This window comes from Nyctibius grandis, unplaced genomic scaffold, assembly GCF_013368605.1.
Source record: "Nyctibius grandis isolate bNycGra1 unplaced genomic scaffold, bNycGra1.pri scaffold_87_arrow_ctg1, whole genome shotgun sequence".
In the NCBI taxonomy this organism is placed as follows: Eukaryota; Metazoa; Chordata; class Aves; order Nyctibiiformes; family Nyctibiidae; genus Nyctibius; species Nyctibius grandis.
Genome location: NW_027167610.1, coordinates 20,536 through 40,871, shown reverse-complemented (window position 1 = coordinate 40,871; position 20,336 = coordinate 20,536). Strand labels below are relative to the sequence as shown.

The window sequence follows — 20,336 nt, the reverse complement described above, 5'->3', positions numbered from 1 at the left end:
GGCAGGGTTGTGAAAGCGATGGGGATGAGGATGACACCCTGAACAGGGGTGAACCCCAGCACCGGGTAACCCCCACCCTGCGGCTGTACCCCACCCAGCTGTGCACCGTCTGTCTGTACCCCCTCCAGCTGTGCACCTGTTCCCCCTCCAGCTGTGCGCTGCCTGGCTGTACCCCCTCCAGCTGTCTGGCTGTACCCCCTCCAGCTGTGTGCTCTCCGGCTGTACCCCCTCCAGTTGTCTGGCTGTACCCCCTCCAGCTGTGCGGCTGTACCCCCTCCAGCTGTGTGCTGTCTGGCTGTACCCATCCATCTCCCCCCTGTCCTTTCTCCCCCTTTGCCCTTTCCCCCTCCCCATTCCACCATCTCTCTCTTTCCCCCCCTTTTTTATCTTTTTCCTCCCAAATTCCTGTCCCTCTCCCCCCACCCCGCCCCGCTTCCTTCCCCTCCCGCCCCACACCCCCAACTTCTGCTTCGGCCCCCGCTCCCGTCATCCCCTCCTGGATCCCGACGCAACATGGAGCCCCGGGTCCTACTCGTCTGTCTGGGGGCAGGTGGGTCCCTCCTGGGGGGTGTGGGGTCCCACCCGGACCCCTGTGTCCCCATGGCGGGGTGTGGGGTCCCAGCCGGACCCCTGGGTCCACTGTGCGCCCCCCCCCCACCCTGCCACCAGTGCTGACCTCCTGCCACGGCACCGGGGTGGACGTGGAGACGGTGATGGTCTTCCGCGGGGACGCCGGGGGGGCTTTCGGACAGACCGTGGCCCATTTCGGCACCACCGACGATGGCGGGTAAGGTGGGGAGGGGTACACCCCAGGGGTGGGGAGGGTTCCCCCCCACAACCTCCCCCACCACCTCCTTTCCCTCCCCACCCAACCCCGCAGGGTCCTTGTGGGTGCCCCATTGCAACGTGGTGCCGTCAACCAGATGGGGACGATCTACCGATGCCGGCACCGCTCAGGGAAGTGCCAGGAGGTCCCTGTCACCGGTGAGCCCCCCACTCTTTCCCCCCCCTCCTCAAAACCGGATGCCTGGGACCCCCCGAGGAGGAGGAGGAGGATGGTCTCACTCCCTCTCTCCCTAGGACCCCCGGAGGCCGTCAATGCATCCCTGGGGTTAGCGTTGGCTGCTGAGGGCACCAGGGCCCTGGTGAGTGTGGTGGGGGGGCTTGGGTCAGGGTCAGGGGGAGGGTGGTTATGGGGTTCACCCCAAAATTGGGATGATCTGGGCCAATGGGGGGGGGATTGAACCCTGAAATTGTTTGGTCTGGGGTGAAATCATGGAGGTTGCACCCCAATTTGGCCCTTGGGTATGATATCAAGGAGGTTGTGCCCCAAAACTGGTTTTTCTGGGGTGACATCAAGGAGGGGATTGGTGGCCCCAGGTATCGCCCATCTCCCCATCCTGGGCTCTGCTGATTTCGGGGTGTCCTCCCCTGCCTGAACCCAGGCGTGCGCCCCCACCGTGCCCAAAGCCTGCGGGCAGAACGTCCACCTCAACGGCTTCTGCGTCCTCCTCGACACCAACCTCCAGCAGCTCCAGCGCATCCCAGATGCCCAACCAGGTATGGGGGTCACTGGGGGAGGGATGTGCTGGGGACATCCTGGCCCAGCTGACCACAGGGATGTCTCCGTGCCCCTTCCCAGAGTGTCCCAAGCGCTCCTCGGATGTGGTGTTCCTCATCGATGGCTCGGGCAGCATCAAAATCCCCGAGTTCTGGACGATGAAGACCTTCATCGCGGAGGTGATGAAGCGCTTCAAGGGCACTGACACGCAGGTACCACCCACCCAGATGCTGGCGGTGACCCCCCCCCCCCCAAATGGCTGTTGGCAAGGGGTTGTCACCTTGGGGGGTTGCCCCTGATGATGTTGCATGTAGCTCCTCACAACGGGTGATGCTTTGGGCCGCTCTTCCCTCTTGGCGGTGGGATGGCATTTTGGGTGGCTCCTACCGCAGCAGTTGTGTCCCTATGTGTGCCCCCCCCGCAGTTTGCTCTCACCCAGTTCTCTGATATCGTCTTGAACCACTTTGACTTCAACACCTTCCGGAGGTCCCGTGACCCCGTCGCACTGCTGAAGCAGGTGCAGCCGCTCCGGCGCACCACCCGCACTGCCACCGCCATCTGGAAAGTCCTGTGAGTCCTGCGTCCCCCCCGCCCCACACCTCACCCACCCTGTGACCCCTCTCCTACCTGCCGTGGGGTGAAGGGAGACCCTCATCCTTCCCTGGCGCAGGACGGAGATGTTCATCCCCAGCAAAGGGGCCCGAGAAGATGCCTACAAAATCCTCATTGTGATCACGGACGGGAGGAAGTTCGGTGACAATATGGAGTACTCACAAGTCATCCCTTTGGCCAACCAGATGAGGGTCACCCGCTACGCCATTGGGGTGAGGGACCGGCATGCCCAAAGCCACCCACCCCCAAGCAACTACCCATTCCAAACACGTCTGTCCATCCAGCCATCTGTTTGTCCATCCATCGGCAAATGTCACCATCCGTTAGACCATCCAACCCTTTTTAAACATGGCCATCCATCTCCAGACATCTCCATCCATCCATCTCCAAACATGTCCAGCCATCCATCCGTATAGAAGCACCTCTGTTCATCTCCAAACATCTCCAAACTTCCTTTAAGCCATCCATCCCAATATCTCCATCCATCCATCTGTCCATCCATCCATCCAACATCTCCAGCCATCCATTCATCTCCAAGCACCTCTGTCCATCTCCAGACATCTCCAAACTTGGCCGTCCATCCATCCATCCAACATCTTCAGCCATCCATTCATCTCCAAGCACCTCTGTCCATCTCCAGACACCTCCAAACTTGGCCGTCCGTCCATCCATGCCAAAACATCTTCACCCACCCATCCACCCACCCATTTCCAAGCATCTCCACCCATTTTATTCACGTCTGTCCATCCCTCCCTCTCCAAACACCCATCCACCCACCCTCCCCTCCCTCCCCAAACCTCTCCATCCCTCCACCCTCCCATCCTTCTCCGGCCACAGGTGGGCAGCGCCTTCGTGGACCCAGAAGCCGTGGAAGAGCTCCGCACCATTGCCTCTGAACCCAGCAAGGACCACGTCTTCAGGGTGGACAACTTTGACGCCCTGCAGGGCATCCAGAACGAGCTGCAGGAGAAGATCTTCGCCATCGAGGGTACTGGGGAGCCACGGGGCGGCTGGGGTGTGGCCGAGGGGGGCAGTTGGTGCCCCCTGCTCACCCCAGCCTGCCCCCAGGCACCCAGTCCGCCCACAGCAGCTCCTTCCAGCTGGAGATGGCCCAGGAGGGCTTCAGCGCTCTGCTCACCCCCGTGAGTGTCCCCCGGCCACCTGAGACCGTCCCCATGCCCATGGGATGTCCCTGGGGAAGGACTGACTCCTCTCCCGTCACCACTGTCCCCCTCCCCATCTTTACTGGTGCAGGAGGGGCCCATACTGGGAGCGGTGGGTGCCTACGACTGGTCCGGAGGGGTCTTTGTCTACGGCAGGGGTGGGGAGGCCACCTTCGTCAACGTGTCCCGAGACGCTGGGGACATGAACGACGCCTACTTGGGTAAGGGCTGCCTGGGACAGGGATGGATGGGTCCTCGCCAGGGTCCTGGGGATGGTGGTGTCCCCCATGAGGGTCCTGGGGACGTCAGTGTCCTCGGGAGGGTCCGAGGAACCTGCCAGCAGCCTCCTGGGGGTTGCGGGGAGAAGTCCATGTCCCTGCCAGGATCCTGGGGACATCTGTGTCCTCAAGGGTCTTGGGGTTGTCAGGTCCTTGGGAATGTCACCATGGATGTCCTGGGGACATGAATGCCCTCACAATGTTCCTGGGGACATTGGTGTCCCCATGAGGATCTAGGGGATGTTGGTGTCCCCGTGAGGTCCAGGGGACATCAGCATCTCCACAAGAGACTTTGGGATGTTGGTGCCCCCGTGAGGTCCTGGGGATGTTGGTGCCCTTGTGAGGATCCTGGGGACACTGGTGCCCCCATGAGGATCTAGGGGACGCCAGCATCCCCCCAAGTCTCCTGGGGCCGCTGGCACCCCCAGGAGGGTCCCCGCTGACCCCCCGCTGTGGCCAGGCTACGCGGCCGAGTCCCTGTCCCTGGGGGGCAGCCGGGCGCTGGCGCTGGGGGCCCCCCGCTACCGCCACGTTGGCCGCCTCCTCCTCTTCCACCTCCGCGGCCCCCGGGCTGCTTGGGAGCTCCTGGCAGATGCCACGGGGCCGCAGGTAACGGTGGGGACACGGGGAGGGGACGGGGGGTGCTGGGGAGGGGGTGAACCCCCCAGCCTGCCCCACGGCCCCTTGTCCCCACAGGTGGGCTCCTACTTTGGGGCGTCCCTCTGTGCCCTGGACGCCGACGGGGACGGCTCGGCCGAGGTGGTGCTGGTGGGGGCCCCCATGTTCTATGGGGCCGGCAGCGGGGGCCGCGTGGCCGTCTGCACCCTCAGGCTGAAGGTAGGGGCCCCCCGCCCCACCCTGCCCCCCCGGGCCCCACGGCAGGCAGGGGGGTCACCCGGCACCTCGTCCCCACCCAGGGCGGCCGGCTGGGGTGCCAGCAGATGCTGCAGGGACAGCCCGGCCACCCCTTGGGGCGCTTTGGGGCCAGCCTGGCTCGCCTGGGGGACGTCAACGGGGACCGGTGGCCCGACGTGGCCGTGGGGGCCCCGCTGGAGGACGAGGAGAGGGGGGCCGTCTACGTCTTCCACGGGAAGCGGGATGGTGTCACCTCCCAGTACAGCCAGGTGAGACCCTCCCCACCCTCTGGTGCTGGGGTGGGGATGTCCCGGGTCACGGGTGCCTGCTGGGTGACAGAGAGGTGCCAGATGGTGGAGACATCCTGGGTGGTGGAGACATCCTGGGTGGTGGAGTTGTCCTGGGTGGTGGAGTTGTCCTGGGTGCTGGATGCCCCGGGGTGCTGGAGATATCTTGGGTGCTGGAGACGCTCCAGGTGCCCAGGGTGTCCTGGAAGCTGGAGGCCCTCCAGCTCCTGAAGGTGTCCCAGGTGCTGGGAACACCCTGGGCACCGGAGACGTCTCACCCACGTGGGCGCCTCTCTCTCCCCAGCGCATCTCAGGCACCCGGTTCTCCAGCGGGCCACGCTATTTCGGCCAGGCCATCAGCGGTGGCCAGGACCTGACGGGGGACAGGCTGCCAGACGTGGCCGTGGGCGCCCAGGGACAGGTCCTGCTGCTCAGGTGCGCCCAGGGGATCCACCGGGGACCTTCCACGGCCTGCAGACTGCAGTGGCCAGCACCACCCCCCTATGGCTGTCACCACCAGGTCCCAGCCGCTGCTCAAGGTCCGCGTGAAGGTGGCTTTCCAGCCCCAGGAGATCCCCGCGGCCGCCTTTGACTGTCAGGAGGAGGAAGAGCTCAAGGGGGAAGTGGCCAAGGCTGAGATCTGCTTCCTCAGCACCAAGAAAACCCCTGACAACTTTGGTGAGACCTCCCAGAAGTCTCTCTGGACCCCCAAAGCATCTGCACGTGTCCCCAAGACCCCCAGCAGTGTATATGGACCCCCCCCAAACACCCTCCCCATGTTCTCAAGACCCCCAGAAGTCCATCTGTCCTCCCAAAGCCTTTCCAAGTGTCCTTAAGACCCACCAGAAGCATATCTGGCCACCCAAAACCCCTCCAGATGTCCTCAAGACACACCAGATGTACATCTGGCCTCCCAAAGCCCCTCCAGGTGTCTCCCAAGCCCCCCAGATCTCCATCTGGCCTCCCACAGCCCCTCCAGATGTCCTCAAGGTCTCCAATCCCCCTCCGGATGTCCCCAGATGCCCCCAGAAATCGACGTGGCCTCCTAAACCACCTCCTGATGTCCTCGAGACCCTCCAAAAGCCATCTGGCTCTCCATCTCTCCCTTTCCCACCATCCTGGGGGGCTGCTGGAGACCCCGGCCACCCACGTTCCCCTCCTTTCCCCACAGGCAGCCAAGTTTCCACCACCCTCCAGTACCAGGCGGCCCTGGACCCCGGCCGGGCGAAGGTCCGGGCCGTCTTTGCCGGCAGCGCCGCCGTCCGCAACGGGACCCTCCAGCTGGGCGTCGGACAGAGGTGCGAGACCTTGGCCATCGCCTTCACGGTGGGTGTCGGGAGAGTCCCCGGCGGGGCGGTCTGGGGGTGGCCCACCCCACGGCACCAGCCTGGGGGACACGGTGGTCCGTCTGTGCCGGGCAGGAGTGCCCACGGGACACGCTGACCCCCCTGGTGCTGCGCCTCACCTACGATGCCACGGGGGACCCCATCACGGTGGCCGAGGGCTTGCGGCCAGCCTTGAGCGAGGACTCGGAGACGGTGGTCGTGGGCACGGTAGGGGCTGGGGGGGGCGACCCCACGGTGGCGGCGTTGGGGGAGAGGGGTGGTGGGGTGTAGGGTTGGGGCGTGTGGAGGGATGGATGGAAAGAGAGGTGGGATGGATGGATGGAAGGAGAGGTGGGATGGATGGATGGAGAAGATGGATGGACAGATAGACGGACAAGGCATCTCCTCAGCTGCCCTTCGAGAAGAACTGCGGCGCTGACAACGTCTGCATCGACGACCTCCAGGTCTCCTTCAACTTCTCAGGGTAGGTCCCCCCTGTTCCCCGGGTCAGGGGGACACCCGTGGATGCCAGGGTCTGCCCCCTCCTGCCCCCACCTCCCTCTGTGTCCCCCACCCCAGGCTGGAAACCATCGTGGTGGGGGTGACCGACGTGGTGGACATCACCGTCACCCTCCGCAACCGCGGGGAGGACTCCTACGGGGCCACCGTCCAGCTGGAGCACGCCGAGGCCCTTTCCTACCGCAAGGCCGTGGTGCTCCAGGTACCCTCACCCCACCGATCCCCCCCAAATCCTTCAGAGCCTAGAAGACCCCCCAGAAGTCCCCAAGACCCTCCAGAAGTGCATTTGGCATCCTAAAGCCCTTCCAGATGCCCTCAAGACCACCTGCAAGATCATGTGGATGCCCAACTCCCCTCACAGTGTTCTCAAGACCCCCTAGAAGCCCATGTGGCCTCCTGAACCCTCTCCAGATGTCCTCTAGACCCCCAGAAGTCTATGTGGCCTCCAAAACCCCCTCCAGATTTTATCAAGACCCTCTAAAAGCCCATGTGTCCTCCTAAACCTTCTCCAGATGTCCTCAAGACACCCAAACCCCCCATCACATATCCCCAAGACCTCCCAGATATCCGTTTGCCCACCCAGACCCCTTCCAGGTGTCCCCCAAGCCCTCCAGAAGACCATGTGGCCTCCTCAACCCTCTCCAGATGTCCTCAATGCCCCCTAGAAGCCTGCCTGGCCTCTAGCCTGCCTCCAGATGTCCCCTGACCCCCCCAGGTTGTCTTGCCCTCCCCGTTCCCACCCCCGATCCCCCCCGGGGCATTCTCAGTCCTCCAGGAGATCCGGGTCCGTGCACTGCAACTCGGAGCCGGCGGAGCGACCGCGGCGCAGGACCCTCTGCCTCGTCAACCACCCCATCTTCCGCCCCGACGCCGAGGTAGGGGGTCCCTGGCGTCCCCCAGCCCGCTCGGGCGCCTGGGGACGTCGCCGTCGGGTGGGTTGGGCGGGTGACGCTCGGGCATCCCGTCCCGCAGGTCGTGTTCACCGTCACCCTGGACGTGCCCCACGGCGCGGAGCTGGGGAGTGTGTTGGAGGTGGTGGCCAATGCCAGCAGGTGAGGGGCAGGGGCGCAGGGGGTGCGGGGTGAGGTGACATGCGTGACGCCCCTCTGCCGCAGCGACAACGGGGCGCCGGGCGGCCGGTGGCAGCGCGCCGAGATCCCGGTGGTGTACGGCGTCTTCCTCGTCCTCACCAGGTAGGGGATGCCACCTCCCCGGGCCACCAGCCACCCCACCCATGTCACCTGCCCCCTGTCCCCATGTCCCCAGTATGCCACCAGCCCCTGTCCCTGGTCCCCAACGTGCCCCTCCACCTGCCCCACTGCCCCGAACCCACGTCCCCCTCCACGGCCCCTCTTGTCCCCACCAGCGCCCCGGACTCCACCAAGTACATCAACGTCTCGGCCCACGCGGGGGCCCCCACCAGCGCCCCCGTCACCCACCACTACGAGGTGAGGGGGGAGGAGGGGGGCAGTCGTGGACCCCTGGGTCCCCCCGGGGGTCCCGTCCCCACTGTCCCCCTCCCTGCGGCAGGTGAAGGTCTTGGGGCAGCGGGGCCTCCCCATCAACGTCACCTTTCTGGTCCCCACGGCCCTGGGGGGGACCCCGCTGTGGGACACGCTGGAGGTGACCCCCGACCAGGTAACACCCCCCCGTCCTGCTGCCCCCCACCACGGGGGTGACCCCAAAGCGGGGGCAGCCCAGAGCGGGGGTCCCCTGACCCGAGGTCCCCCCAGCAGGAGCTGGCTCAGTGCCAGGCGGTGGGCGAGCACCTGGGGGTCCCTGATGTCCCCCAGCGGCTTCGGGAGCGCCCCCTGCTGGTGAGTGCCAACCCTCCCGGGGGAGGTGGGTCAGGGGTGCCCCCAGCCCCCCGTCAACCCCTCCCCGTGTCCCCACCGACCCCCAGGACTGCGCCGTGGCCGCCTGCCGGGAGCTGCAGTGCCGGGTCGGGGGGCTGGAGCCCCCCCGGGCCCTGGGGTTCAGCCTTGGGGGGAGCCTGGCCCTGGGCTGGCTGGCGCAGGTAAGGGGGCAGCCGTGGGTGCCGTGGGGCAGCCATGGGGCAGCCGGGGTGGGGGGCACACTGGGGATGGGGAGGGCGCCCAGGGGCGATCCCCCCTGTGCCCCACTGCTGCCCCACGGCTGCCCCCCACCCCAGGCCCAGCAGCCCAAGGTGGTCGTGCAGAGCTCGGCCCAGGTCCTCTACGATGTGGGGTGCTACCGGAACACCGGGGGGATGCTCCAGCTCCAGGTGCGACCCCCACGCCTGGGTCGGGGGGTGGTGGGGTGGGGGACCTGGAGTATGGGTCAGTGCAGGGAGGTGGGGTGGGGGTTCCGGAATAGGGGTCTGTGGGGGAAATGGGGTGGGGGATCCGGAATATGGGTCTGTGGGGGCGGTGGTGTGGGGGTCCCAGTCCCCGGGTCCCTCGGCCAGCCCCCCCCGCCCCCCCGCAGGTGCAGACGCTGGTGGAGCGCCTGGAGACCCCCAACCCGCTGCCCCTCATCCTGGGGGGCACCGTCGGGGGGCTGGTCCTGCTGGGGCTGGTGGCTCTGGGGCTCTACAAGGTGAGGGGGCGGGGCCTGTGGAAGCCCCGCCCACTGGTGGGTGGGGGCGGGGGCTCCTCCCCCCCAGCCTCACACACCCCCCTCCCAATTCCCCCCCTCCCAGGTGGGCTTCTTCAAGCGCCGCTACAAGGAGCTCATGGAGGGTGATGGGACCCCCACGGCCCCCCTGGGCGACCCCCAGGGGTGAGGAGACCCCCCGGGGTGTGGGGGGGTGGGAAAAGGGGGTGCCCAGACCCCTGCGCCCCCCCAGGGGGGTGCCTGACACCTGGGTTCAGTGCGGGGCTCCCCCTCATTAAACCCCGATCGGAGGAAGCCCCCTGTGTGTCGGTGTCTGCCGTGTGTCGGTGTCCGCCTTGGGGCCGGGCTGGGGGAGGCAGAGGGGGCTGCGTCAGGGTATTTATTGTAGGAGGGGGCCACGGGGTGGGGGGTGGTCCCCTATTTCTCGTAGCCTGTGGGCAGGGGGTTGGTGCGGGGGTTGTGGAAGAGCGTGTGGTTCCCGTCACCCCACGGGAACGGCTGTGGGGAGAGAGAGAAAGATGGGGGTCAGCAGCAATGGCCCCTGGGCCCATCAACCCCGGTGTCAGGCCTTCTGACCCCATAGGGGCCCATCTGCCCCCGTACCTTGGTGCGGATGCGGAGGTGGTGGTAGGGCACGAAGGGGGGGCCCCTGTGGGGGCGCCGGCGCTGCTCCAGCCGCACGTTGAGCATGCAGACCCCCACCGCCGGCAGCGCCACCAGGAACGACAGCGCCCGCCACGTCCGACCTGCCCCACAGGCGCCGTGGGGCCGGGGCGCCCCCAAACCCGCTCCCCACACCCCAAAAAGGTCCCAGTACACCCCGAGGTGTCACCCGGTGCACCCCAAAACGCGTCATCCCAATCCGCCCCAAAACACCACACGCAGCCTGCAGCACCCCAAAACAGCCCCAAAACAACCCCAAAGCACCCCAAAAACAACCCCAAACACCCAATAAACCCCAAACAGCCCAAATACACCTGATACACCCCAAAACAACCCCAAAACAACCGATACACCCCAAAACAACCCCAAACACCCTAAATAGCCCCCCCAAAAAATCCCAAACACTCCAAAACACCCAATACACCACAAAACAACTCCAAAACACCTGATACACCCCAAATAGCCCCAAAACACCCCAAATCCACCTGATACATCCCAATACCATCCAAACCCACCCCAAAACCACCCGAAATACCTCAATACTACCCAAAACCACCCAAACCCCATCAGATCTGCCCCAATACCACCCAAAACACCATGTTCACCCAATATCACCCCAAAACCTCCAGATTTCCCCAAAACCACCCCATTCACCCCAATACCACCCAAACCCACCCCAAGACTACCTGAAACATCCCAATATCGCCCCAAACCACCCCAAACTGACTCGCTACAGCCCCGAATCCCCCCAGAATCCCCCACACCCCAAAAGCGCCCCACCAAATGTCCCCCCCCGGACCTCCGGAGGCACCGGCGTGGGCCGCGGCAGCGGAGGCCAGGCCCCGATGTGGGGCAGCCCCCCAAGCGACCATGGCGGTGGCGAAGGGCGACTGCCCCCCCCCAGGGTCACCCCGGCCCCACGGCGTGCCTGGCCCGGCCAATGGGCTGAGGCCCGGCCCCAACTCGCCGCACGTGTTAAATATAGTCCTGGGATAAATATAGACCCGGGCCAAGGGCGAGGGGCCGGGTGGGGGGGGGGGTCCGGACACTGGGGTGCTCAGGACAGGGGGGTGGGGGTCACACGGCTCTCAGGGGACCCCCCGATGGTCCCCCACCCCCTCAAAAGTTCAGGCTGAGATTTGCGGGGGGTCTGGCATTCAAGCGGCTTTATTGGTGGCTGCAAAAAGGGGGGGGGGGGTGACACCCCCCCTGACACCCCCCCCCCCACCCCCCCCGAGAGGACACAGGGGTCCAGGCACCCCCTTTTCTGACCCCCCTGCCTGGGCGAGGGTGGCACACGGGGGTCCGGGGGACGCCTCACCCCTGGGGGTCGCCCAGGGGGGCCGTGGGGGTCCCGTCACCCTCCATGAGCTCCTTGTAGCGGCGCTTGAAGAAGCCCACCTGGGAGGAGGGGAATTGGGAGGGGGGGTGTGTGAGGCTGGGGGGGGAGGAGCCCCCGCCCCCACCCACCAGTGGGCGGGGCTTCCACAGGCCCCGCCCCCTCACCTTGTAGAGCCCCAGAGCACCAGCCCCAGCAGGACCAGCCCCCGACGGTGCCCCCCAGGATGAGGGGCAGCGGGTTGGGGGTCTCCAGGCGCTCCACCAGCGTCTGCACCTGCGGGGGGGCAGGGGGGGGCTGGCCGAGGGACCCGGGGACTGGGACCCCCACACCACCGCCCCCACAGACCCATATTCCGGGACCCCACCCCATTTCCCCCACAGACCCAGGGGTCCAGGACCCCCACCCCATTTCCCCCATGGACCCATATTCCGGGACCCCCACAGACCCAGCTGTACGGGACCCCCCCCCCACCTCCCTGCACTGACCTGTACTCCAGGTCCCCCACCCCACCACCCCCGGACCCAGGCATGGGGGTCGCACCTGGAGCTGGAGCCCCCCGCCGGTGTTCCGGTAGTGCCCCACATCGTAGAGGACCTGGGCCGAGCTCTGCACGACCACCTTGGGCTGCTGGGCCTGGGGTGGGGGGCAGCCGTGGGGCAGCAGTGGGGCACAGGGGGGATCGCCCCTGGGCGCCCTCCCCATCCCCAGTGTGCCCCCACCCCTGGCTGCCCCATGGCTGCCCCACGGCACCCACCGGCTGCCCCCTTACCTGCGCCAGCCAGCCCAGGGCCAGGCTCCCCCCAAGGCTGAACCCCAGGGCCCGGGGGGGCTCCAGCCCCCCGACCCGGCACTGCAGCTCCCGGCAGGCGGCCACGGCGCAGTCCTGGGGGTCGGTGGGGACACGGGGAGGGGGTGACGGGGGTCTGGGGGCACCCCTGACCCACCTCCCCCGGGAGGGTTGGCACTCACCAGCAGGGGGCGCTCCCGAAGCCGCTGGGGGACATCAGGGACCCCCAGGTGCTCGCCCCCGCCTGGCACTGAGCCAGCTCCTGCGGGGGGACCTCGGGTCAGGGGACCCCCGCTCTGGGCTGCCCGCTTTGGGGTCACCCCCGTGGTGGGGGGCAGCAGGACGGGGGGGTGTTACCTGGTCGGGGGTCACCTCCAGCGTGTCCCACAGCGGGGTCCCCCCAGGGCCGTGGGGACCAGAAAGGTGACGTTGGGGAGGGAGGCCCCGCTGCCCCAAGACCTTCACCTGTCGCAGGGAGGGGGACAGTGGGGACGGGACCCCCCGGGGGGACCCAGGGGTCCACGACTGCCCCCCTCCTCCCCCCTCACCTCGTAGTGGTGGGTGACGGGGGCGCTGGTGGGGGCCCCCGCGTGGGCCGAGACGTTGATGTACTTGGTGGAGTCCGGGGCGCTGGTGGGGACAAGAGGGGCCGTGGAGGGGGACGTGGGGTCGGGGCAGTGGGGACAGGTGGAGGGGCACGTTGGGGACCAGGGATGGGGGCTGGTGGCACGTTGGGGACTGTGGCCATGGGGGTGGCACAGTGGGGATGAGGGACAGGGGCTGGTGGCACACTGTGGGGACATGGGGACAGGGGGCAGGTGACATGGGTGGGGTGGCTGGTGGCCCGGGGAGGTGGCATCCCCTACCTGGTGAGGATGAGGAAGACGCCGTACACCACTGGGATCTCGGCGCGCTGCCACCGGCCGCCCGGCGCCCCGTTGTCGCTGCGGCAGAGGGGCATCACGCGTGTCACCTCACCCCGCACCCCCTGCGCCCCTGCCCCTCACCTGCTGGCGTTGGCCACCACCTCCAACACGCTCCCCAGCTCCGCGCCGTGGGGCACGTCCAGGGTGACGGTGAACACGACCTGCGGGACGGGACGCCCGGGGGTCACCGCCCAACCCACCCGATGGCGACGTCCCCAGGCGCCCGAGCGGGCTGGGGGACGCCAGGGACCCCCTACCTCGGCGTCGGGGCGGAAGATGGGGTGGTTGACGAGGCAGAGGGTCCTGCGCTGCGGTCGCTCCGCCGGCTCCGAGTTGCAGTGCACGGACCCGGATCTCCTGGAGGACTGAGAATGCCCCGGGGGGGATCAGGGGTGGGAATGGGGAGGGCAAGACAACCTGGTGGGGAGTCAGGGGACATCTGGAGGCGGGCTAGAGGCCAGGCAGGCTTCTAGGGGGTATTGAGGACATCTGGAGAGGGTTGAGGAGGCCACATGGGCTTCTGGAGGGCTTGGGGGACACCTGGAAGGGGTCTGGGTGGGCAAACGGATATCTGGGAGGTCTTGGGGATATGTGATGGGGGTTTTGGGTGTCTTGAGGACATCTGGAGAAGGTTTAGGAGGACACATGGGCTTTTAGAGGGTCTTGATAACATCTGGAGGGGGTTTTGGAGGCCACATAGACTTCTGGGGGTCTAGAGGACATCTGGAGAGGGTTTAGGAGGCCACATGGGCTTCTAGGGGATCTTGGGCATCCACGTGATCTTGCAGGTGGTCTTGAGGGCATCTGGAAGGGCTTTAGGACGCCAAATGCACTTCTGGAGGGTCTTGGGGACTTCTGGGGGGTCTTCGAGGCTCTGAAGGATTTGGGGGGGATCGGTGGGGTGAGGGTACCTGGAGCACGACGGCCTTGCGGTAGGAGAGGGCCTCGGCGTGCTCCAGCTGGACGGTGGCCCCGTAGGAGTCCTCCCCGCGGTTGCGGAGGGTGACGGTGATGTCCACCACGTCGGTCACCCCCACCACGATGGTTTCCAGCCTGGGGTGGGGGACACAGAGGGAGGTGGGGGCAGGAGGGGGCAGACCCCGGCATCCACAGGTGTCCCCCTGACCCGGGGAACAGGGGGGACCTACCCTGAGAAGTTGAAGGAGACCTGGAGGTCGTCGATGCAGACGTTGTCAGCGCCGCAGTTCTTCTCAAAGGGCAGCTGAGGAGATGCCTTGTCTGTCTATCTGTCCATCCATCTTCTCCATCCATCCATCCCACCTCTCCTTCCATCCATCCCTCCACACGCCCCAACCCTACGCCCCACCACCCCTCTCCCCCAACGCCGCCACCGTGGGGTCGCCCCCCCCAGCCCCTACCGTGCCCACGACCACCGTCTCCGAGTCCTCGCTCAAGGCTGGCCGCAAGCCCTCGGCCACCGTGATGGGGTCCCCCGTGGCATCGTAGGTGAGGCGCAGCACCAGGGGGGTCAGCGTGTCCCGTGGGCACTCCTGCCCGGCACAGACGGACCACCGTGTCCCCCAGGCTGGTGCCGTGGGGTGGGCCACCCCCAGACCGCCCCGCCGGGGCCTCTCCCGACACCCACCGTGAAGGCGATGGCCAAGGTCTCGCACCTCTGTCCGACACCCAGCTGGAGGGTCCCGTTGCGGACGGCGGTGCTGCCGGCAAAGACGGCCCGGACCTTCGCCCGGCCGGGGTCCAGGGCCGCCTGGTACCGGAGGGTGGTGGAAACTTGGCTGCCTGTGGGGAAAGGAGGGGAAGGTGGGTGGCCGGGGTCTCCAGCAGCCCCCCAGGACGGTGGGAAAGGGGGAGATGGAGAGCCAGATGGCTTTTGGAGGGTCTCGAGGACATCAGGAGGTGGTTTAGGAGGCCACGTCGATTTCTGGGGGCATCTGGGGACATCCGGAGGGGGATTGGAGACCTTGAGGACATCTGGAGGGGCTGTGGGAGGCCAGATGGAGATCTGGGGGGCTTGGGAGACACCTGGAGGGGCTTTGGGAGACCAGATGTACATCTGGTGGTGTCTTGAGGACATCTGGAGGGGTTTTGGGTGGCCAGATATGCTTCTGGTGGGTCTTAAGGACACTTGGAAAGGCTTTGGGAGGACAGATGGACTTCTGGGGTCTTGAGAACATGGGGAGGGTGTTTGGGGGGTCCATATACACTGCTGGGGGTCTTGGGACACATGCAGATGCTTTGGGGGTCCAGAGAGACTTCTGGGAGGTCTCACCAAAGTTGTCAGGGGTTTTCTTGGTGCTGAGGAAGCAGATCCAGCCTTGGCCACTTCCCCCTTGAGCTCTTCCTCCTCCTGACAGTCAAAGGCGGCCGCGGGGATCTCCTGGGGCTGGAAAGCCACCTTCACGCGGACCTTGAGCAGCGGCTGGGACCTGGTGGTGACAGCCACAGGGGGGTGGTGGTGGCCACTGCAGTCTGCAGGCCGTGGAAGGTCCCCGGTGGATCCCCTGGGCGCACCTGAGCAGCAGGACCTGTCCCTGGGCGCCCACGGCCACGTCTGGCAGCCTGTCCCCCGTCAGGTCCTGGCCACCGCTGATGGCCTGGCCGAAATAGCGTGGCCCGCTGGAGAACCGGGTGCCTGAGATGCGCTGGGGAGAGAGAGGCGCCCGCGCGGGTGAGACGTCTCCGGTGCCCAGGGTGTTCCCAGCACCTGGGACACCTTCAGGAGCTGGAGGGCCTCCAGCTTCCAGGACACCCTGGGCACCTGGAGCGTCTCCAGCACGCAAGACGTCGTCATCACCTAAGAGCCCTCCAGCACCCAAGATATCTCCAGCACCCAGGACTTCTCCAGCACCCAGGACAACTCCACCACCCAGGACGTCTCCACCACCCAGGACGTCTCCACCACCACGTCTCCACCACCCACCACGTCCCCACCACCCGGCACCTCTCCGTCACCCAGCAGGCACCCGTGACCCAGGACATCCCCACCCCAGGACCAGAGGGTGGGGAGGGTCTCACCTGGCTGTACTGGGAGGTGACACCATCCCGCTTCCCGTGGAAGACGTAGACGGCCCCCCTCTCCTCGTCCTCCAGCGGGGCCCCCACGGCCACGTCGGGCCACCGGTCCCCGTTGACGTCCCCCAGGCGAGCCAGGCTGGCCCCAAAGCGCCCCAAGGGGTGGCCGGGCTGTCCCTGCAGCATCTGCTGGCACCCCAGCCGGCCGCCCTGGGGGGGACGAGGCGCCGGGTGACCCCCCTGCCTGCTGTGGGGCCCGGGGGGGCAGGGTGGGGGGCCCCTACCTTCAGCCTGAGGGTGCAGACGGCCACGCGGCCCCCGCTGCCGGCCCCGTAGAACATGGGGGCCCCCCACACCACCTCGGCCGAGCCGTCCCCGTCGGTGTCCAGGGCACACAGGGACGCCCCGAAGTAGGAGCCCACCTGCGGGGACAAGGGGCCGTGGGGCAGGCTGGGGGGTTCACCCCCTCCCCAGCACCCCCCGTCCCCTCCCCGTGTGTCCACCGTTACCTGCGGCCCCGTGGCATCTGCCAGGAGCTCCCAAGCAGCCTGGGGGCCGCGGAGGTGGAAGAGGAGGAGGCGGCCAACGTGGCGGTAGCGGGGGGCCCCCAGTGCCAGCGCCCGGCTGCCCCCCAGGGACAGGGACTCGGCTGCATAGCCTGGCCACAGCGGGGGTCAGCGGGGACCCTCCTGGGGGTGCCAGTGGCCCCAGGAGACTTGGGGGGATGCTGGCATCCCCAGGAACTCATGGGGGCACCAACGTCCCCAGGACCCTCATGGGGACACCACCATCCCCAGGACCCTGGCGAGGACCCAACCGTCCCTGTCCCAGGCAGCCCTTACCCAAGTAGGCGTCGTTCATGTCCCCAGCGTCTCGGGACACGTTGACGAAGGTGGCCTCCCCACCCCTGCCGTAGACAAAGACCCCTCCGGACCAGTCGTAGGCACCCACCGCTCCCAGTATGGGCCCCTCCTGCACCAGTAAAGATGGGGAGGGGGACAGTGGTGACGGGAGAGGAGACAGTCCTTCCCCAGGGACATCCCATGGGCATGGGGACGGTCTCAGGTGGCCGGGGGACACTCACGGGGGTGAGCAGAGCGCTGAAGCCCTCCTGGGCCATCTCCAGCTGGAAGGAGCTGCTGTGGGCGGACTGGGTGCCTGGGGGCAGGCTGGGGTGAGCGGGGGGCACCAACTGCCCCCCTCGGCCACCCCCCAGCCGCCCCCTGGCTCCCCGGTACCCTCAATGGCGAAGATCTTCTCCTGCAGCTCGTTCTGGATGCCCTGCAGGGCGTCAAAGTTGTCCACCCTGAAGACGTGGTCCTTGCTGGGTTCAGAGGCAATGGTGCGGAGCTCTTCTATGGCTTCTGGGTCCACGAAGGCGCTGCCCACCTGTGGCCGGAGAAGGATGGGAGGGTGGAGGGACGGAGAAGTTTGGGGAGGGAGGGGAGGGTGTGTAGATGGGTGTTTGGAGAGGGAGGGATGGACAAACGTGAATAAAATGGGTGGAGATGCTTGGAAATGTTCGGAGAAGAACAGAGGTGCTTGTAGATGGCCAGAGGTGTTTGTGGATGGAGGAGATGGATGGATGGAGATGTTCGGACAGCTCTCACTCACCCCAATGGCGTAGCGGATGATCCCCGCACGTGCCGCCTCAGGGATGACCTCTCTGTATTCCAGCGGGTCCCCAAACTTCTGCCCATCTGTCACCACAATGAGGATCCTGTGGGCACCTTCACGGGCTCCGTGCCGCGGGGTGAACAGTTGCCTCCTGCCCCAGGGGGAGGGAAGGGACAGTTGTTTTGGGACGATGGGGTGGCCCCGAGGTGGGGACAAGGGGCAGGATGGGTCTGGGGACAGGACCTACACCACGGTCTGGATAGCACTGGCCGTGTAGGTGGTTCCTTTTGTCTGCATGATGCGGTGGACCTCCTTCACCCGCTCCGCCGGGGACAACCGGGCAAAGGTGGTGAAGTCAAAATGGAGGGTGGATGTACTGGAGAACTGCATGAGCGCAAACTGGCCAGGGCGGGAAGGGGAGGACGTGATGGGGCAGGATTAGGCCACCCATGGGTGCCCGGGACCCAGCCCTGGGGAGCTTGGCACCTACACGAGTGTCAGTGCTCTCGAACCGGCTCATGACCTGGGTGATGAAGACCTTCATCCTCTCGAAGTCGGGGCGCCTGATACTGCCTGAACCGTCCATGAGGAAGACGATGTCAGAGGCCTTCGCAGGGCAACCTGGTGGTAGTGGTGGGGGGGAATGGGAGGTGGTGGAGGGAAAGATGCACAGCTTGACCCTGCGGGGCCCATCTACCCCAGCGTCAGGTCTTCACCAACCCGTAGGACCCATCTACCCTTGCGTCCGGTCTTCTCCACCCCATATCAGCCCCACAGAGCCCATCTACCCCAGCGTCAGGCTTTCCTTACCCTCAGGGCCCCCCACCCCGTTGTCGGGCCATCCACCCCGTTGTCAGCCCCCCCATACCTGGCAGGGCAGCGGGCAGGGTGCCCCCTGCAGGCAGGAGGAAGCAGAGCCCCCGCAGCTCCATGTTCACCCCACAGGCCCTCTGCGCCGTGGGGCCGCACGCCTATGGCCCAAGACCGGGTGGTGCTGTATTTCCCCAACCCCTCCTGGCCCCGACAGACCCTGATATTCTCCAATAGGTCCCAGTAGACCCCAATAGCCCCTAGTAGACCTCAACAGAACCCCAGTAGACCCCAGTAGATCCCAACAGGCCCCAAAAGACCCTAGTAGACCCTAGAGACCCAGGATCCCCCAGTGGATCCCAACAGACCCTAGTAGATCCCAGTAGACCCCAACAGAACCCCGTAGTCCTCAGCAGAATCCCAATAGACCCTAGGAGATCCTCGGAGCCCTAGCAGATTCCCAGCAGACCCCTAAGAAGCCTAGTAGACCCCAAGAGCCCCCAGGAGCCACAGTCGATCCCAATAGACCCTAGTAGACCCCAAGAGACCCCAACGAACCCCAGTAGACCCCAAGAGACCCCAGTAGACTCCAAAAGACCCCAATAGACCCTAGTAGACCCCAAGAGACCCCAGTAGCTGCCAAAAGACCCCAAAAGCCCCCAGTAAGCCCCTAATAGACCCCAAGAGACCCCAGTAGCCCCCAAAAGACCCCAGTAGGCCCCGAGAGAGCCCAGGAGACCCCCCCTGGGCCCCCTCGCTGGGTGTGATGGACTCACCTCCCCAGAGCCCCCCAACCCCACTGTTGTGCCCCGCGCCCCTTGCCACTCCATCACACCCATCGACCATCACGACGGAGACGGGACCCACCAGGAGCTGGGATCCGTGTGCCACCAGGGACAGGCCCAGGGACATGGAGGTCACCTCTGGGGGGGCTTTGGGGGGGAGAGGGGCATGATGGGGGACCCGGGCAACTGGTCTGCCCCCTCTGCACCCCACACCCCTCCCAGGGGACGCAGGTGTTGGGGGCGGCAGGGGGGTGACACACCCAGCATTCCTACGGTGATGGGGACAATCCTGGCAGCTCCCGGTCCCGAACTGGCACCGATAGACCCGTCCCGTCTCACCGGCCCCTCCTGGCTCCAGGGGGGCCCCCACCCAGCACCCTATGGTGGGGGGCAGTCAGGGGGGTCCCATGGCAGAGGAGGGGGGCACCCAAAGGTGATGGGGGGTGGGAGGCACCTACCAGCGTCGACCTGGGCCACGCTGTGCCCGAAGGAGCCTCCCGTGCCCCGAAAAACCGTCGGGGTCACCTCGTCCAGCCCAACGCTGAGGGTGGGGACAGCCCTGGGGGGGGTGGGGCATGGGTAGAGAGGGGACTCGACCTCCGTCCCCCCCCTCAATTCTCCAACGTTTCCCTCCCAGGTGTCCAGAGACCCCCATTCCCCCTCCCCAGCCCCCCCTGGGGACCCAGGTGTCTGGGGACCCCCAATTCCTGCCCCCCAGGGTACCCAGATGTCTGGGGACCCCCATCCTTCCACCCCACGGCCCCTCAGGCATCCAGGGACCCCCCCCATTCCCCCCTGCCCAGCCTCCCCTGGGGACCCAGGTGTCTGGGGAGCCCCATCCTTCCCCCCCACCGTCCCCCAGGGACCCAGGTGTCGGGGGAGCCCCAGCCTCCCCCTAAATCCCCCCCGGGACCCAGGTGTCTGGGACCCCCATGCTCCCCCCCCGGCCCCCAGGGACCCAGGCATCCCGCCCCCACCTGTGCAGAGCGCAGCGAGCAGCACCCACGGGTGCATGGCTGCGGCTCGGGGTGCTGAGAAGGAGAAGTGAGAGGGGTGGAGGAGGTGGGGCTGTGGGGAGGAGGGGGGGTGTTGGGTTTTGAGGGGGCCTGGGGGGCAGGGAGGGGCACCCTACGGCACGCTGCAACCCAAAATGGGGCTGACCCCAAATAAGGTGCACCCCAAATGGGGGTGACCCCAACTCAGCCCCCCCCCCAGCAGCAGAGACCCTGCAGCCC

General features: G+C 66.5%; 3 protein-coding genes across 3 annotated transcripts; 1 reads left to right on the top strand and 2 right to left on the bottom strand.

The window, feature by feature from the left end:
- Nucleotides 1–501: 501 nt before the first annotated feature.
- LOC137677525 (integrin alpha-M-like) lies at nucleotides 502–9,471 on the top strand. Its single transcript, XM_068424832.1, is given in 29 exon segments — nucleotides 502–550; nucleotides 670–787; nucleotides 881–984; nucleotides 1,081–1,145; nucleotides 1,446–1,560; nucleotides 1,643–1,773; nucleotides 1,986–2,131; nucleotides 2,232–2,385; nucleotides 3,011–3,161; nucleotides 3,242–3,315; nucleotides 3,428–3,557; nucleotides 4,075–4,223; nucleotides 4,311–4,451; nucleotides 4,532–4,738; nucleotides 5,061–5,191; nucleotides 5,277–5,434; nucleotides 5,928–6,082; nucleotides 6,178–6,309; nucleotides 6,492–6,565; nucleotides 6,661–6,802; nucleotides 7,368–7,475; nucleotides 7,573–7,793; nucleotides 7,967–8,048; nucleotides 8,131–8,238; nucleotides 8,334–8,417; nucleotides 8,504–8,617; nucleotides 8,753–8,845; nucleotides 9,049–9,159; nucleotides 9,263–9,471. Coding segments are annotated over 29 exon segments (3,519 nt in total). The 5' UTR covers nucleotides 502–513; the 3' UTR covers nucleotides 9,347–9,471.
- A 69-nt stretch (nucleotides 9,472–9,540) lies between these two features.
- Nucleotides 9,541–10,753, bottom strand: COX6A2 (cytochrome c oxidase subunit 6A2). Its single transcript, XM_068424829.1, has 3 exons — nucleotides 10,640–10,753; nucleotides 9,781–9,923; nucleotides 9,541–9,675 (listed from the first exon to the last, which is right to left on the bottom strand). The coding sequence occupies exons 1-3, from the start codon at nucleotides 10,710–10,712 to the stop codon at nucleotides 9,595–9,597; spliced, it is 297 nt and encodes a 98-aa protein (XP_068280930.1). The 5' UTR covers nucleotides 10,713–10,753; the 3' UTR covers nucleotides 9,541–9,594.
- Nucleotides 10,754–12,972: 2,219 nt separating this feature from the next.
- Nucleotides 12,973–20,115, bottom strand: LOC137677506 (integrin alpha-D-like). Its single transcript, XM_068424807.1, is given in 22 exon segments — nucleotides 12,973–13,056; nucleotides 13,153–13,260; nucleotides 13,807–13,948; nucleotides 14,044–14,117; nucleotides 14,275–14,403; nucleotides 14,496–14,656; nucleotides 15,147–15,213; nucleotides 15,216–15,303; nucleotides 15,389–15,519; nucleotides 15,893–16,099; nucleotides 16,174–16,311; nucleotides 16,399–16,547; nucleotides 16,732–16,861; nucleotides 16,974–17,047; nucleotides 17,128–17,278; nucleotides 17,504–17,657; nucleotides 17,754–17,905; nucleotides 17,997–18,216; nucleotides 18,353–18,477; nucleotides 19,184–19,248; nucleotides 19,560–19,660; nucleotides 20,108–20,115. Coding segments are annotated over 22 exon segments (2,658 nt in total).
- Between the last annotated feature and the right edge of the window lie 221 nt (nucleotides 20,116–20,336).

Coding starts and splice junctions, on each gene's coding strand:
- COX6A2 (XM_068424829.1), bottom strand. CDS start 10,712: ATGGTCGCTTGGGGGGCTGCCCCACATCGGGGCCTGGCCTCCGCTGCC. Junction 9,924..10,639: donor CCACGCCGGTGCCTCCGGAG/GTCCGGGGGGGG, acceptor CCTGTGGGGCAG/GTCGGACGTGGCGGGCGCTG. Junction 9,676..9,780: donor ACCTCCGCATCCGCACCAAG/GTACGGGGGCAG, acceptor CTCTCCCCACAG/CCGTTCCCGTGGGGTGACGG.